At 38.0% G+C, this 13061-nt stretch overlaps 1 protein-coding gene across 2 annotated transcripts in view; it reads left to right on the top strand.

The window, feature by feature from the left end:
- ATP5F1C (ATP synthase F1 subunit gamma) overlaps positions 1-13061 on the top strand; it is an 18757-nt gene extending 5696 nt beyond the window's left edge. The window contains exons 2-9 of one of the 2 annotated variants that reach the window (XM_017521142.2): positions 2874-2908; positions 3487-3618; positions 5406-5610; positions 6176-6319; positions 6429-6493; positions 8274-8526; positions 12283-12319; positions 12969-13061. In XM_017521142.2, coding sequence (XP_017376631.1) covers positions 2874-2908; positions 3487-3618; positions 5406-5610; positions 6176-6319; positions 6429-6493; positions 8274-8526; positions 12283-12289 — 841 coding nt within the window. In that variant the 3' untranslated portion in view covers positions 12290-12319; positions 12969-13061. The remainder of the gene's footprint in view (positions 1-2873; positions 2909-3486; positions 3619-5405; positions 5611-6175; positions 6320-6428; positions 6494-8273; positions 8527-12282; positions 12320-12968) is intronic. The other variant, XM_017521146.2, reaches the window with a different exon arrangement.

Below are 13061 nucleotides of genomic sequence, written 5' to 3'. Positions count from 1 at the left end.
TTTTTTTTTTTGAGACAGAGTCTTGCTCTGTTGCCCAGCCTGGAATGCAATGGTGCAATCTCTGCTCGCTGCAACCTCTGCCTCCTGGGTTCAAGCAATTCTGCCTCAGCGTCCCGAGTAGCTGGAATTACAGGCATGCATTACCATGCCTGGCTAAATTTTTCTGTTTAGTGAAGATGGCATTTCACCATGTTGGCCAGGCTTTTCTCGAACTCCTGACCTTGTGATCTACCCGCCTCAGCCTCCCAAAGTCCTAGGATTACAGGCATGAGCCACCGCGCCCAGCTCTGCCATCAATTTATCTTCTTTGGTGAAGTCTCCAGATCTTTTTCCCATTTTTTAATTTGGGTTGTTTGTTCTCTTATTGTATTTTAAGAGTTGTTTGTCCCAACTTAATTTTTTCTGTCGTGGATCATGCTTTTGGTGTTGTATTTAATAACTCATTGCGGAGCCCAAGGCAACTGGGTTTTCTCCTGTGGTATCTTCTAAAAGTTTTACAGTTTTGCAATTTATATTTAGGCCTGTGATTCATTTTAGCTTAAGTTTTTATGAAATTTGTGAAGTCATTGTACAGATGAATACTTTTGCATATGGGTGTTCAGTTGTTCCAGTACCATTCATTTGCTGGGAAGAATATCCTTTCTTCCTTGAGTTGTTCTTGCTTCTTTGTCACAGATCAACTATTTGTGTGGATCTGTTTATGGGCGATTACTGTAACTTGAGAGGAAGTCTTGAAGTCAGGTAGTGTCAGCCCTGATAATATTGTTTGGCTTTTCTAGGTCTTTGGCCTTCCCATATAACCGTGAAAATCAGTTAATTGATATCCACAAAGTAAATTGCTGAGATTTTAGTGCATATTTTAAAGTTGTAAAACACTATAACATGAAGTTTATCATTTTAACATGTAACTGTGTGTGGGCATTTTTAACTTCATATTCCAGTAGTTCAGGGTTGGTGTAGAGGAATGCAACTAGCTTTTCATATACGCTAACCGTATATCCTACAACCGTGTTATAAATGCTTATTGGTTCTAGGAAGGGTTATTTTTATTCTTTGGGATTTTCTACATAGATAATCATATCATCTATGAACAAAAACAGTTTTATTCTTTCACTTCCAATCTCTATGCCTCTTATTTTCTTGTCTTACTGCATTAGCTAAGACTTCCAGTATGATACTGAAGAAGAGTGTTGAATGGGGACATCCTTGTCTTGTTCCCAGTCTTATGGGGAAAACGCCTAGCCCCTCCCAGTAAATCAGAGTTTGTTTTGTTTTGTTTGTTTTAAGCAGGTTGAGGAAGTTCTCTGTTGCTAGTTTGCTGAGAAACTATTATGAATGGGTGTTAGATTTTGTTGAATGCTTTTTCTGCACCTGTTGATTGTATGATTTTTCTTCTTTACCCTGTTGACATAATAGATTATATTATTTGATTTTTTAATACTGAACCAGCTTTGTATACCTGGAATAAATCCCATTTAGTGATGGTGTATAATTCTTTTTAATACATTGTTGGAATCGATTTGCTAATACGCTGTTGAGGATTTTTGCATCTAATCTGTGCTCAGGAGAGATATTAGTCACTGTCCACCGAGGTCATTAAATTAGAGAGACCTTAGATCATTCTTACTGCTTTCCTTTCTACTAAGAATGTATATGTGAAGAAGTTATATGCTCGCAAATCTAGTCTCCTGTTGCTTTGCCAGCATCTTCGTCCAGGTTCTTGATGTCTCTTGTGAGGCTGCGGCAGCCCATGTCCCCATGTTTTCAATGTTCATCAAAACTCCAACCTAATTTTATGCTTGTCACTGCCATCTGAGATACTTTGCAGAAATACTAAGCTGATTTGTAGGCTTATAAACATCCATTTCCCTATGAGCTTACAAATAAGATTTTAACTGATTTCCTTTTTAAAATATTTTAAAATGTTAAATATTTAAAGTAACAAACCCAACGCATGTCTCCAGCTTCCCCGTCTGCCATTTCTCATTCTTTCCTGAACATGAGTCCTCTTAACACGACATCCTGTTCCTGAGAATCCCTCCTTTGTGCACATGTTTACTCGTTGCTCAGTTCTCCCACGCAGCTTTGCCCTCCAACACAGGCACTTTGTATGGATTTGAAGGCAGAAGGATAATATTTTTAACATGTCTTCCCCAATTAGGGCAGGAATTCTCTCATATTCATCTTTCACCAATATTTTACTTAAGTCTAATCATTTTCACTACTGCACATTAGCACTTCAGTTTTAAAGACTTGAAAAAAATATAAAATTTTATATAAATGTAATTTTTCATGAACCTTGTTTATGAGATAATAATATATCAGAGACCATGTGTTTACCAGTGCCTGGAATGTAGAGCAAATTGGCAAATATTTATTGAGTTGAATTGAAAAAGTTAATAATCAGTTTATATAAAGTGTGCTTTACACGTGTGGTCATGTTCAACTGTAGCATTGACTTTAAGTGTTACTGGAAGAGGTTGCTGTGAACTAAGGAAGTTTTTAGAGTGGCTGGCCTTGATTTGAAGTATAGTTGGACAGCCAAACAAGGGGAAGGGCTTTTCTGTCATGGAAGCAAAATAAGCAAAGATATGGCGGTGTGAATAGAGCACGTGTGAGTCAATGGAGCTTTTGACTTCAGGGAAGGTGGCGGTAGAGCCAGGCCAAATAAAAGGAGGCCTTCCATACGGGGATTGGCTCTGCTACTAAGGAATTTAAATGTATGTTTGTTCATATACATTCTGAGTCCTGTATTTGATAGATTGTGCTTTATGGGATAGTCTTTAAATAAATATATTAACTCTGAAAGTTTTTCTTGTATAATGGAACTATTCTTCAAAAAACTGAAACATTTTTAAAACTTTCATCCTCAGGATTCAAGTTCGAAATATGGCAACTTTGAAAGATAGTAAGTATGTTGTTTGTCTCAATATGCGAATTAAGAAAAACTAAATTTTGACAAATACAAATACTTTCAAAAATACACCGCTTTAGTGCATTGTCTGTTTGATCAAAACTGAACAAATGGATTTCCATTGTATGTCTGGGACATTAGACTTGTTCTGAAAAGACCGGTGAGAAAGGACACATGAGAAAGCTGTGTTGTCAGTAGAACGATAGTGATTAACTAGGAAAAAACTAGACTGTTGTAGGTGTGTGTTGGGGGCGGGGGGCGGCATGTGAATAATGTTACAGAATTATATGTAAATAATGTTGTGGAATATGTGGTTAAGGCAATTTTCAATACCATTTAAAGTTTTAAATGTATTTTATTGTCTGTGTTGCTATTTGCTTGTCCTATGTAGTAGCTAGTCTTAGTCTTGCCTTTTATTAGTACTAGTTCTAATATTAAGACTGGTTTAGCATCATGCTGTTTATCTCAGTGCTCAATTATTCTGCCTTGCACTTTAGAAAAATATTTCCATAAATTCACATTGAAGTTATACTGTAATTCCTTTGTCTTAACACAGCACTTCTATTTTTTAGTTACCAGGCGACTAAAGTCCATCAAAAACATCCAGAAAATTACCAAGTCTATGAAAATGGTAGCAGCAGCAAAATACGCCCGAGCTGAGAGAGAGCTGAAACCAGCTCGAATATATGGATTGGGATCTTTGGGTAAGGGAAGAGTGTAATTCACAAATTATGAAGAACTGTTTATCACAAGACTACTGATGACTTGTATTTAGAGCTTACAGTGATGTCAGGCCTATCCCAGTAGTTGACGTGTACTTGTTTTTCAGCCACGTTCACTTGACACGCAACAATAACAACCCTGTGCAGGCAGGAACTGTTAGAATCTCTGCTTTCCAGTGAGAAAACCTGAAGCACACGGAAGTTACTTAACTCGCCTAAGATCACAGAAAGGAGGAAGGGCCTCTGTTTGGACATACGTGGTTTGGTGTCAGAGCCTGTGTATTTGTTTGTTTTGTGTTGTTTTTTGAGACAGAGTCTCGCTCTGTCGCCCAGGCTAGAGTGCAGTGGCGCAATCTCAGCTCACTGCAACCTCTGCCACCCAGGTTCAAGCAGTTTTCTGCCTCAGCCTCCCGAGTAGCTGGGATTGTCTGGGATTCCAGGCACCAACCACCACATTAGTAGAGATGGGGTTTCACCATCTTGGCCAGGCTGGTCTTGAACTCCTGACCTCGTGATCCACCCAGTTCAGCCTCCCAAAGTTCTGGGATTATAGGCATGAGCCACCGCACCCAGCTGAGCCTGTGTATTTGTTAACCATTATATATGACTATGTTAACTTTTTAATATTCTGAAATTTTCCCAGTTATTAAGTATACCAGCTAAAGAACTTGGAACCAGTGCATTGGATGCAAGGGCTTGATTTCATCCTATGACTTGTAGTGTCGCATTTTAGGACTGCAGTGGGGGCAAAGGAGGGGCACTGCAGTGGAGCTGAGTGTGGTCACGGATATGACTCATGATGGGGTTTTGAGAATCTCAGTGATGTTGAAGCAGGAAGAGCAGCTAAGAACCTTCATGTTCAATCACTTTTTCTTACCTTTTCAAAAGCATGAAGACATTTTTCCTTCAGAAATTTATGTAATTCATCCTTAATTAGCATTCTTAATGGAAAAGAGATGTGATATGGCAGTTTAAAAAGAATTTATATTGTGTTTTTAGATGCTTTTATACTTACTTGATTATGAATTTATCTTGGAAATAAAGTTGTAAAGAGCTGAAAATGGGAAAGAAGTTCCTATTTTAACTTGTAATTACATTCTTTCTCTTTTTTATGATCACACTATCTTGTCCTGAGTTGAGGCTAAAAGAATTTTTAACTTAAGGAAGATTTATGCAAATTTGATAGTAAAGAAAATCATGTAGTGAACCCCTGTCTACCAAATCCTCAGTAATCTCAACTTACAGCTGTCCTTTGTGGGCTTTTGGGTTTTTTTGGTTTGGTTGGGGTTTTTTTTGTGTGTGTGTGTTTTTGTGTTGGTTGGTTTTTTTTGAGGTGGAGTCACACTCTGTTGCCCAGGCTAGAGTGCTGTGGTGCAATCTCTGCTCACTACAACCTCCACCTCCCAAGCTCAAGTAATTCTCTTGCCTCACCTCCCCAGTAGCTGAGATTACAGACCTCCGCCACCATACCTGGCTAATTTTTGTTTTTTTAAAAGAGACAGGGTTTCACCATGTTGGCCAGGCTGGTCTCAATCTCCTGACCTCAGGTAATCCACCTGTCTCGGCCTCTTAAAGTGCTGGGATTACAGGCGTGAGCCACTGTGCCCCACTCAGCTTACAGCTGTCCTAAGAATGCTTGCTTCCACTAGTCAATTGCCAGCTAAATTTAAATGCATATTTTGAAAATAACCAACTGCTTTGTAAATAGAGATTTACTGTATTTAGCGTAAGTTACATATAAAAAATTACTGCTTTGGTTTGTTTTTAAGCTCTGTATGAGAAAGCTGATATCAAGGGGCCTGAAGACAAGAAGAAACACCTCCTTATTGGTGTGTCCTCAGATCGAGGACTGTGTGGTGCTATTCACTCCTCCATTGCTAAACAGATGAAAAGCGAGGTTGCTACACTAACAGCAGCTGGGAAAGAAGTTATGCTTGTTGGAATTGGTGACAAAATCAGAGGCATACTTTATAGGTAATTTAAAGATATATTGTTTATTTTCATAAAGGTGCAGCATGAATAAATCTTCTCTCAGACGTTTTGACAAACTATCAAAATCTTCAAAAGTTTATTTAAACAAGGAATTCTTTGGGGGTGCCTTTTTTGGTATACTCACAGGGAGGTGTTTGTTTAGTTTTTCTTTTTCGAGGATATATTGGAACATACCTATTTTCTTTCCCCTATTTTCTGTCTTTGCTTCTTCATGCGGACCATAAGTTGAATACCATGAGAATCTCAAAAGCTATTGGCATTAAGCCAAACGAGGCATCTGAGCAGCTGTTAGAGCCTGGAAATGTTAGCTCCTAATGTTCATTAGGGTTAGAAGGAGAGGAATAAAGGCAAAGAGAATATAAAACAAGACAGACCGAATTTTTATTACTTCTTTGCAGGTGCTGAGGGAAAGGAATTATGATAGACAGTGTGTGGAACAACTTAAGACCTGATCCGTGGTGATAATGTTTTCTCCTGCCCGTCCTCTATGCTCTGTCAACAGAAGTCTTGTTAAACTAGTTTATGTGAGCTTTTGATTTTCTTATAGGACTCATTCTGACCAGTTTCTAGCGGCATTCAAAGAAGTAGGAAGAAAGCCCCCTACTTTTGGAGATGCGTCAGTCATTGCCCTTGAATTACTAAATTCTGGATATGAATTTGATGAAGGCTCCATCATCTTTAATCGATTCAGGCAAGAAATATTTAAAAATCAAAGCTTTTTTATGTTCATGTTTTTGTTCATATTTTGAATTAACAGCTAAAATTATTTTGAGATTTACATTTGTTTTTGTCAACTCTAGGTCTGTCATATCCTATAAGACAGAGGAAAAGCCCATCTTTTCCCTTAATACCATTGCAAGTGCTGGTAAGTAGTTTTTCTCTTTTTCTTTTTTTTTTTTTTTTGAGACTGAGTCTCACTGTGTCACCCAGGCTGCAGTGCAGTGGCATTATCTTGGCTCACTGCAACCTCTACCTCCCGGGTTCAAGGAATTCTCCTGCCTTAGCCTCCCAAGTAGCTGGAATTACAGGCACATGCTGCCATGCCCAGCTAAGTTTTGTAATTTTAGTAGAGACAGGGTTTTGCCATGTTGGCCAGGCTGATCTTGAACTCCTGACCTCAGGTGATCCACCCACCTTGGCTTCTAAAAGTGCTGGGATTACAGGCATGAGCCACTGCGCCTGGCTGATTTGGGGCTGTTTCTGAGAAGTGCCATCTCTTGACTTCCGTGATACTTAACTCAGTCATTGTTCAATATCTCCTGTCTATTCCATCATTAATTGAACAAATCAGTATCTATTGAGGTTCATCATTAGACTTTTTTTGTCCTCAAGGATTGAAGAGCGTAGCTGGAAATTGGCTTTGCAATTTATCTTTTCGACCTCTAGCTACAATACAACAGAAGCTCTAGAATAGAGAGTTGAACAGTGTTCACAACTAATTTACATTGACCAACTCAATTCTCTTATTTTATTGTTCGAATATAGTTATAATTGATCATTGAAGCCTCCTGGAATAATATTCTGGAACTGATCTTAGTTTTCTAAGTCTTTTTTCCCTTGTATATACCATCTATTTTCATCTGTTTTCTAAGACTTCATCTGTTTTCGCGTATGTACTTTACATGTTAATGTTTCTGAAATTGAGATACCTCTACCAGCCAATGGAATATCATTTGTAATCGACAACATTGTTTTCTCTCCTAATGAGAAATAAAGTAGGTGTTACAACCAGCACCATTTTCAGTTTGATGAAATATGGTACTATTTCACCACTTGACCCCAATGAATGAATTTTGAAATGTACTATTAAATTTCTACAACATTAAAACTACAACTTATATCAGTTTCTAGTTCTCCCACTCTTTTCCTGTGCTTAGAAAGGTTTTCTGTCTCTCATTTTCCAGATTGATACATTCAGATTTCTTCACTAATGAAATGACTAAGTTGGAATTATTGCACAGGTTGAGTATCCCTTGTGTGAATGTTAGGACCAGAAATGCTTGGGATTTCAGAATATTTTCATATTTATAATGCAGTATCTTGGGGATGGGGCCCAAGTCTATATACCTTATACACATAGCCTGAAGGCAATTTTATGCAGTATTTTAAATAATTTTGTGCTGGAAACAAAGTTTTGAATGGGACCTGCCACATAAGGTCAGGTGTGGAATTTTCCACTTGTGGCATCATGTCAGTGCTCAAAATGTTTCAGATTTTGGAGCACTTCAGATTTTGGACTTTGGGATTAGGGATGCTCAACCTGTATTATACTGTATTGATTTCATTCATTTTTGTATTGGAAAAAGCACTGAGTGCTTGCTGGCTTTGTAACAGACACATGCTAATGCTCTCGAGATGGCTTCATAACCACGAAATATGGTACAGTTATTTCAGATATTGACTTAGTTTTTCTAATGTTACACATGTGGAATAGAATATTAAATGCTTTACTTACACATTATATTTTGCTAAAAATATGCTGTCATCTACAGTGTGGAAACAGATGAAATTATTGGAACAAGTTCCTTTACCTTACATTAATTTCTGCTCTGTAATTATAAAGTGTTTTATGCTGAAAAGCTGTTTTTGATGAATTAGTATTTGCTCTATATAACTTCAAAGGAACTCATCACTTGTTTTAACAGAAAGCATGAGTATCTACGATGATATCGATGCTGATGTGCTGCAAAATTACCAAGAATACAGTCTGGCCAACATCATCTACTACTCTCTGAAGGAGTCCACCACTAGTGAGCAGAGTGCCAGGATGACAGCCATGGACAACGCCAGCAAGAATGCTTCTGAGATGATTGACAAATTGACATTGACATTCAACCGTACCCGCCAAGCTGTCATCACAAAGGAGTTGATTGAAATCATCTCTGGTGCTGCAGCTCTGTAAGTAATTCTAGATTGTTGCCTTCAGAGAATTCTTTTTCCTCTTACTGTGTCTGCTTGTTTGGATGCTTAAAAGTTTTTTGTTTTTGTCGTTTGAAGTTGAAATGACTCATTGCTGAATCTTGCACTCTAACTCTTAGGATATAAAGATTTGGTAAAAAAATGGGATCTCTTTGGTTTGTTTTTATTGTTTCAGCTGGAAACACTCAGGCTTAGTTTTTACCTTTCTAAAGCATTAGGAATAAGGGTGTGGATAATTCAATACCATTCATGAAATCTTGTTTTGGAATTTAAATAATTGTAAGCCAAGCTTTCTGAGTTACAGAGCTAGTTTCAGATTTGCTTTTACATAAATCTGTAAACCATTGCATGTTGAGAATGTCCAGGAATTTTTTAATCATTAGGTTCTCTATATTAATACCGTAAGGTAGTATAGCCATCCCTCGGTATCTGCAGGGGATTGGTTCCAGGACTCTCTCTTACCTCCCCCAGGATACCAAAATCAGAGGATGCTCAAGTCCCTGATATCAAATAGCACAGTCTTGCATATCACCAGTGCACAACCTCTCATATACTTTTAATTATCTCTAGTTATGCTTACAATGCTATGTAAATAGTTGTTGTACTGGTTTTTGTTTTTATTATTTGTTATTTTTTATCTTTTTTCCAAATATTTTACATCTGCTGTTGGTTGAATCCATGGATACTGACGGCCAACTATATACTGCTTTCCTCAAGAAAATTTCTTAGTTGCTGAGAAACTTGAATGTTGATGAAAAAAGGGTTAAGGTAATGGGAATTTTATTCAAAAAGTTATTAAGTTGAATACCCACCCTATGCACAGTACAGTGCTAGACACAGTGTTCAGGAAGTGATTCTCTCTTTTAAGGCACTTATATTCTAATAGGCTAAGAAACATACAGGTAATTGTGATGAGATAAAATGTGAAGTAAGTTCTTTTTGACTCGTTCCTTCTTACACAGTCAGTTACCATGTTCTTTAAGTTTTACCTTCTAAATATCTCTTGAATCTTCCCCCTTCTTTATGCCCGCTTAATACAGATCCTTGTCATTTCTCTCCTGAGTTAAAAAAGATAATTATGTGAGTGCCCCTTAAGTGCCAGGCCCTGTGCTAGACACTGAGGATATAGTGGTAACAGTATTTGCCTTCAGAGAGCTCAGTCTTAACAGTAAAGACAGACACTAAGTAAGAAACCATAGCAGAACAGAGGTTACTAAACTGTGGCTTGGAGCTAAGAATGGTTTCTATGTTTTTAAAGGATTATAAGAAAGAGAGTGATAGTGTGTGACCTGCAGAGCCTAAATACTGTGTAGCCCTTCACAGAAAAAAATTGCCCATTTTTGTGACAGGGCTATGAGGAAAATAACAGTCCATTCTCTATTATACATTCATTCTGCAGAAACACTTGATGTATGTGATCCTATTTTTTCTGGTCACCAGTACTCTTTCCAGTCCTGTCTCTTACCGTTACCATTTCTCACTTCCTTGAACCTCAGCTACCTTTATCTACTTCCAGATCTACAGATTTGTCACGCTGTTTCTCACGGCCAGGGAGTGGCATGTGCTTCAACCTGAAGAGCCACTATTTCTCCCCTTGCTCCCTTGATTCTTTATCTGACTGCCTCCTGTGTATCCTTCCTTACTCAGCTGGGGGAATCCTTTCTTCCAGAAAACACTCCTTCCTTCAGTCTGAGTGAGGTAGCCTTCTTCAGCATCTTGGCTTCCGTTTAGCTCAGCTCTTATAGCCTAGTAGGAATTGGCTTTTTATTTGTCTTTGTGTTCCTTGAGGCTAGAATGGGACCATATCTTACTCACTTTTGTGTCCCCATCTCCTGGTACATATGTCCTTCGTGAATGTTGAATGAATGAATGAAATCCCATGTGTATTAAGAAGTGGAAGTTCAGAAGAGGGACATATACATTTTATTGGGTGTATGGAAAGGTGGGCCCATGTTTAAGAGTCAGGGAAAAGTTCACTATTTAAAGTGCTCCTTAACTGTTACCTTTCAAGGGTAGAAACTGGGCAGAATGCCGGAGAGACAGATAGAACCGATTGAGCCACAGAGACTGTTGTGTAAGCTGGTAGTTAGATCCGTCAGCCTTGCTATCCTAAGCATTCTTCTCTTATTTTACTGTCTAAGCACAGCTTTGTTAGGACTAACCCATTCACAGCCTGGTCACCAGGGTTCTGTTAGCATCACAGAATACAGTCTCATGGTATCTAGCTTGATGAACTCGGTTAGGATACTCTCTCTGTTACTCAGCTTTGTCATCTGTAACATGGGGACTAATACAAGGATTAAAACCTTCTATCAGCCATTATCCTTCTTGCCATCTACCCCATGTTAAAGCCAGGCTGATTTCTTCTTGGATCTTAAGTGTGAGAAAGCCTGAGGGAAGGAACCACATGCTGAAGGTTCGTGGGCTGTGTGAGATCCAGAGAACCCAAGGGTTTTTTTGCTCTTGAAAAAGGAATGTTAGGTATAACCTGTGATGATACAACTTCTGCAAAATTGAGGACCAGCCTATTTCTTCATTAGGAATATAGGAACTGACTTAAAAGTAGCAAAATCAGCTGAGTGCAGTGGCTTACTCTTGTAATCCTAGCATTTTGGGAGACCGAGGTGTGTGGATTGCTTGAGCCTAAGAGTTCAAGACAAGCCTGAGCGACATAGCAAGACCCTATCTCTACAAAAATGAAAAAATTAGCCAGGAGTGGTGGCATATGCCTATTGTCCTAGCTACTCAGGAAACTAAGGCAGGAGGGTGGCTTGAGCTGGGAGTTTGAGGCTGCAGTGAGCTATGATCATGCCACTGCACAAAACTGAGAATGCAGAAAAAGGAATCCATATAATTAGAAATTGAGAATTAAGTTTTTGCTTTCTAGAATGGTAATCTAAATCCTTATATAAAAAATTAGCTATGCAGTGCCAAGTTTAGCCTGCTTGTGAATGGACTTGCATGCTCTGTAACCTATCAGTTACTATGAATCAAGACTAATAATATTTAAACATATTTGGAAAAGAAACAGATCAAAAAACAAAACAAGCATATCTGGCTATTTAGTAATAAAATTTAAGAGCATGAGTAAACCATAGTATTTGAGGTGCCAAGTATTAGTTGGCAGCCTAAAAACTCTAAATGTGGCTGGGCACAGTGGCTCACGCCTGTAATCCCAGCACTTTGGAAGGCTGAGGCAGGCAGATCACCTGAGGACAGGAGTTCAAGAACAGCCTGGCCAATGGCGAAACTCTGTCTCTAAAATTAGCTGGCTGTGGTGGCAGGCATCATAATCCCAGATACTTGGAAGGCTGAGGAAGGAGCATCACCTGAACCTGGGAAGAGGTGGCAGAAAGCCAAAAAACAAAACAAAAAAAAAAAAAAAAAAAAGACTACATCTAAAAAAAAAAAAAAAAAAACAAAACAAAAAACACCTCTAAATATATTGTGTTAATTTATAGAAAAATTGTCATTTAAATTATGTGTTCGTGGTCTTGCCTACTTGCATGAACATGTTTTTATTGCTTCTAACCTGGAATGAAATCTATGTTGTGTAACAGTCATTGAGTCTATTTTAAAGGAATCTTGTGGTAAGTATTTTTGCATGATACACTCAAGGTATCAAGTTTAAAAATTGACTTACTTTTATTGGAAAGCATGTGTGATTAACTAGCATGGATTGCTTCTTGACCTGCTTGTTTTGTGTTTGTCTTTTTCTTCTAATACAATAACCAGGGATTAATGAAAATCAAGTTCCATCCTCAGACAAGAGGTAAAGTTTACACTTTCTTCCCATATCTGTTCAGAAAAGAAACCTATTCAGATATAAGTGAAGCTAGTTTAGTAATCCTCGAAGTGTCCTCTGAGAGATTTAATGGATGGGCCACTTTATAGTAGCAGCTAACTCATGGGAGCACCTGGGCAACGCTAGTGGACTTTTTTTGTAGTGAGTGTGGTGATCATACAAAATGTGGATATAAGGAAATCAACTTTGAGGATAGACATTAACATTATTTTGAGATATTATATATAGGTTGGTGAAGAGTGGTGATTCTCAAACTTTATGGTCTCAGGAACCCTTAATGCCTGATTGATTTAGCAGAAGCCAGCTATATTTTCATCTGTCTACTTATTTTGTTGTGATGTCTGGATCACGTGGCCTCTGGAAAACTCGACTGTATACTCAATAATGAGAATAAAACAGGCAAAATAACATTATTATGAAAATAGTTTTGCCCTCAACGAACCCCAAGAAGGGTTCCTCAGACCAAAATTTGAGAATCAGTGGTATAGAGTAACACTTTGTGTAAATTCAGTTCTCTGTACTCCACTTAAGTATGTATTAATATTTCTCTTGACATTAATATTTTCCCAAAAAATACTGTTTGATTTTTTTATTTGTTCTGTACTTTGTTTTCCAGGTAAAGAAGGAAAATTCAGCCAGCTGATTTTGTTTTTAGCTTACTGCTGCTTTGTCAGAAAAAACTGTTTCTCCATTGTTTGAATTATCGAAG

This window comes from Cebus imitator, unplaced genomic scaffold, assembly GCF_001604975.1.
Source record: "Cebus imitator isolate Cc_AM_T3 unplaced genomic scaffold, Cebus_imitator-1.0 Scaffold20, whole genome shotgun sequence".
NCBI classification, from domain to species: Eukaryota; Metazoa; Chordata; class Mammalia; order Primates; family Cebidae; genus Cebus; species Cebus imitator.
This window is presented reverse-complemented; position numbering and strand designations above follow the sequence as displayed.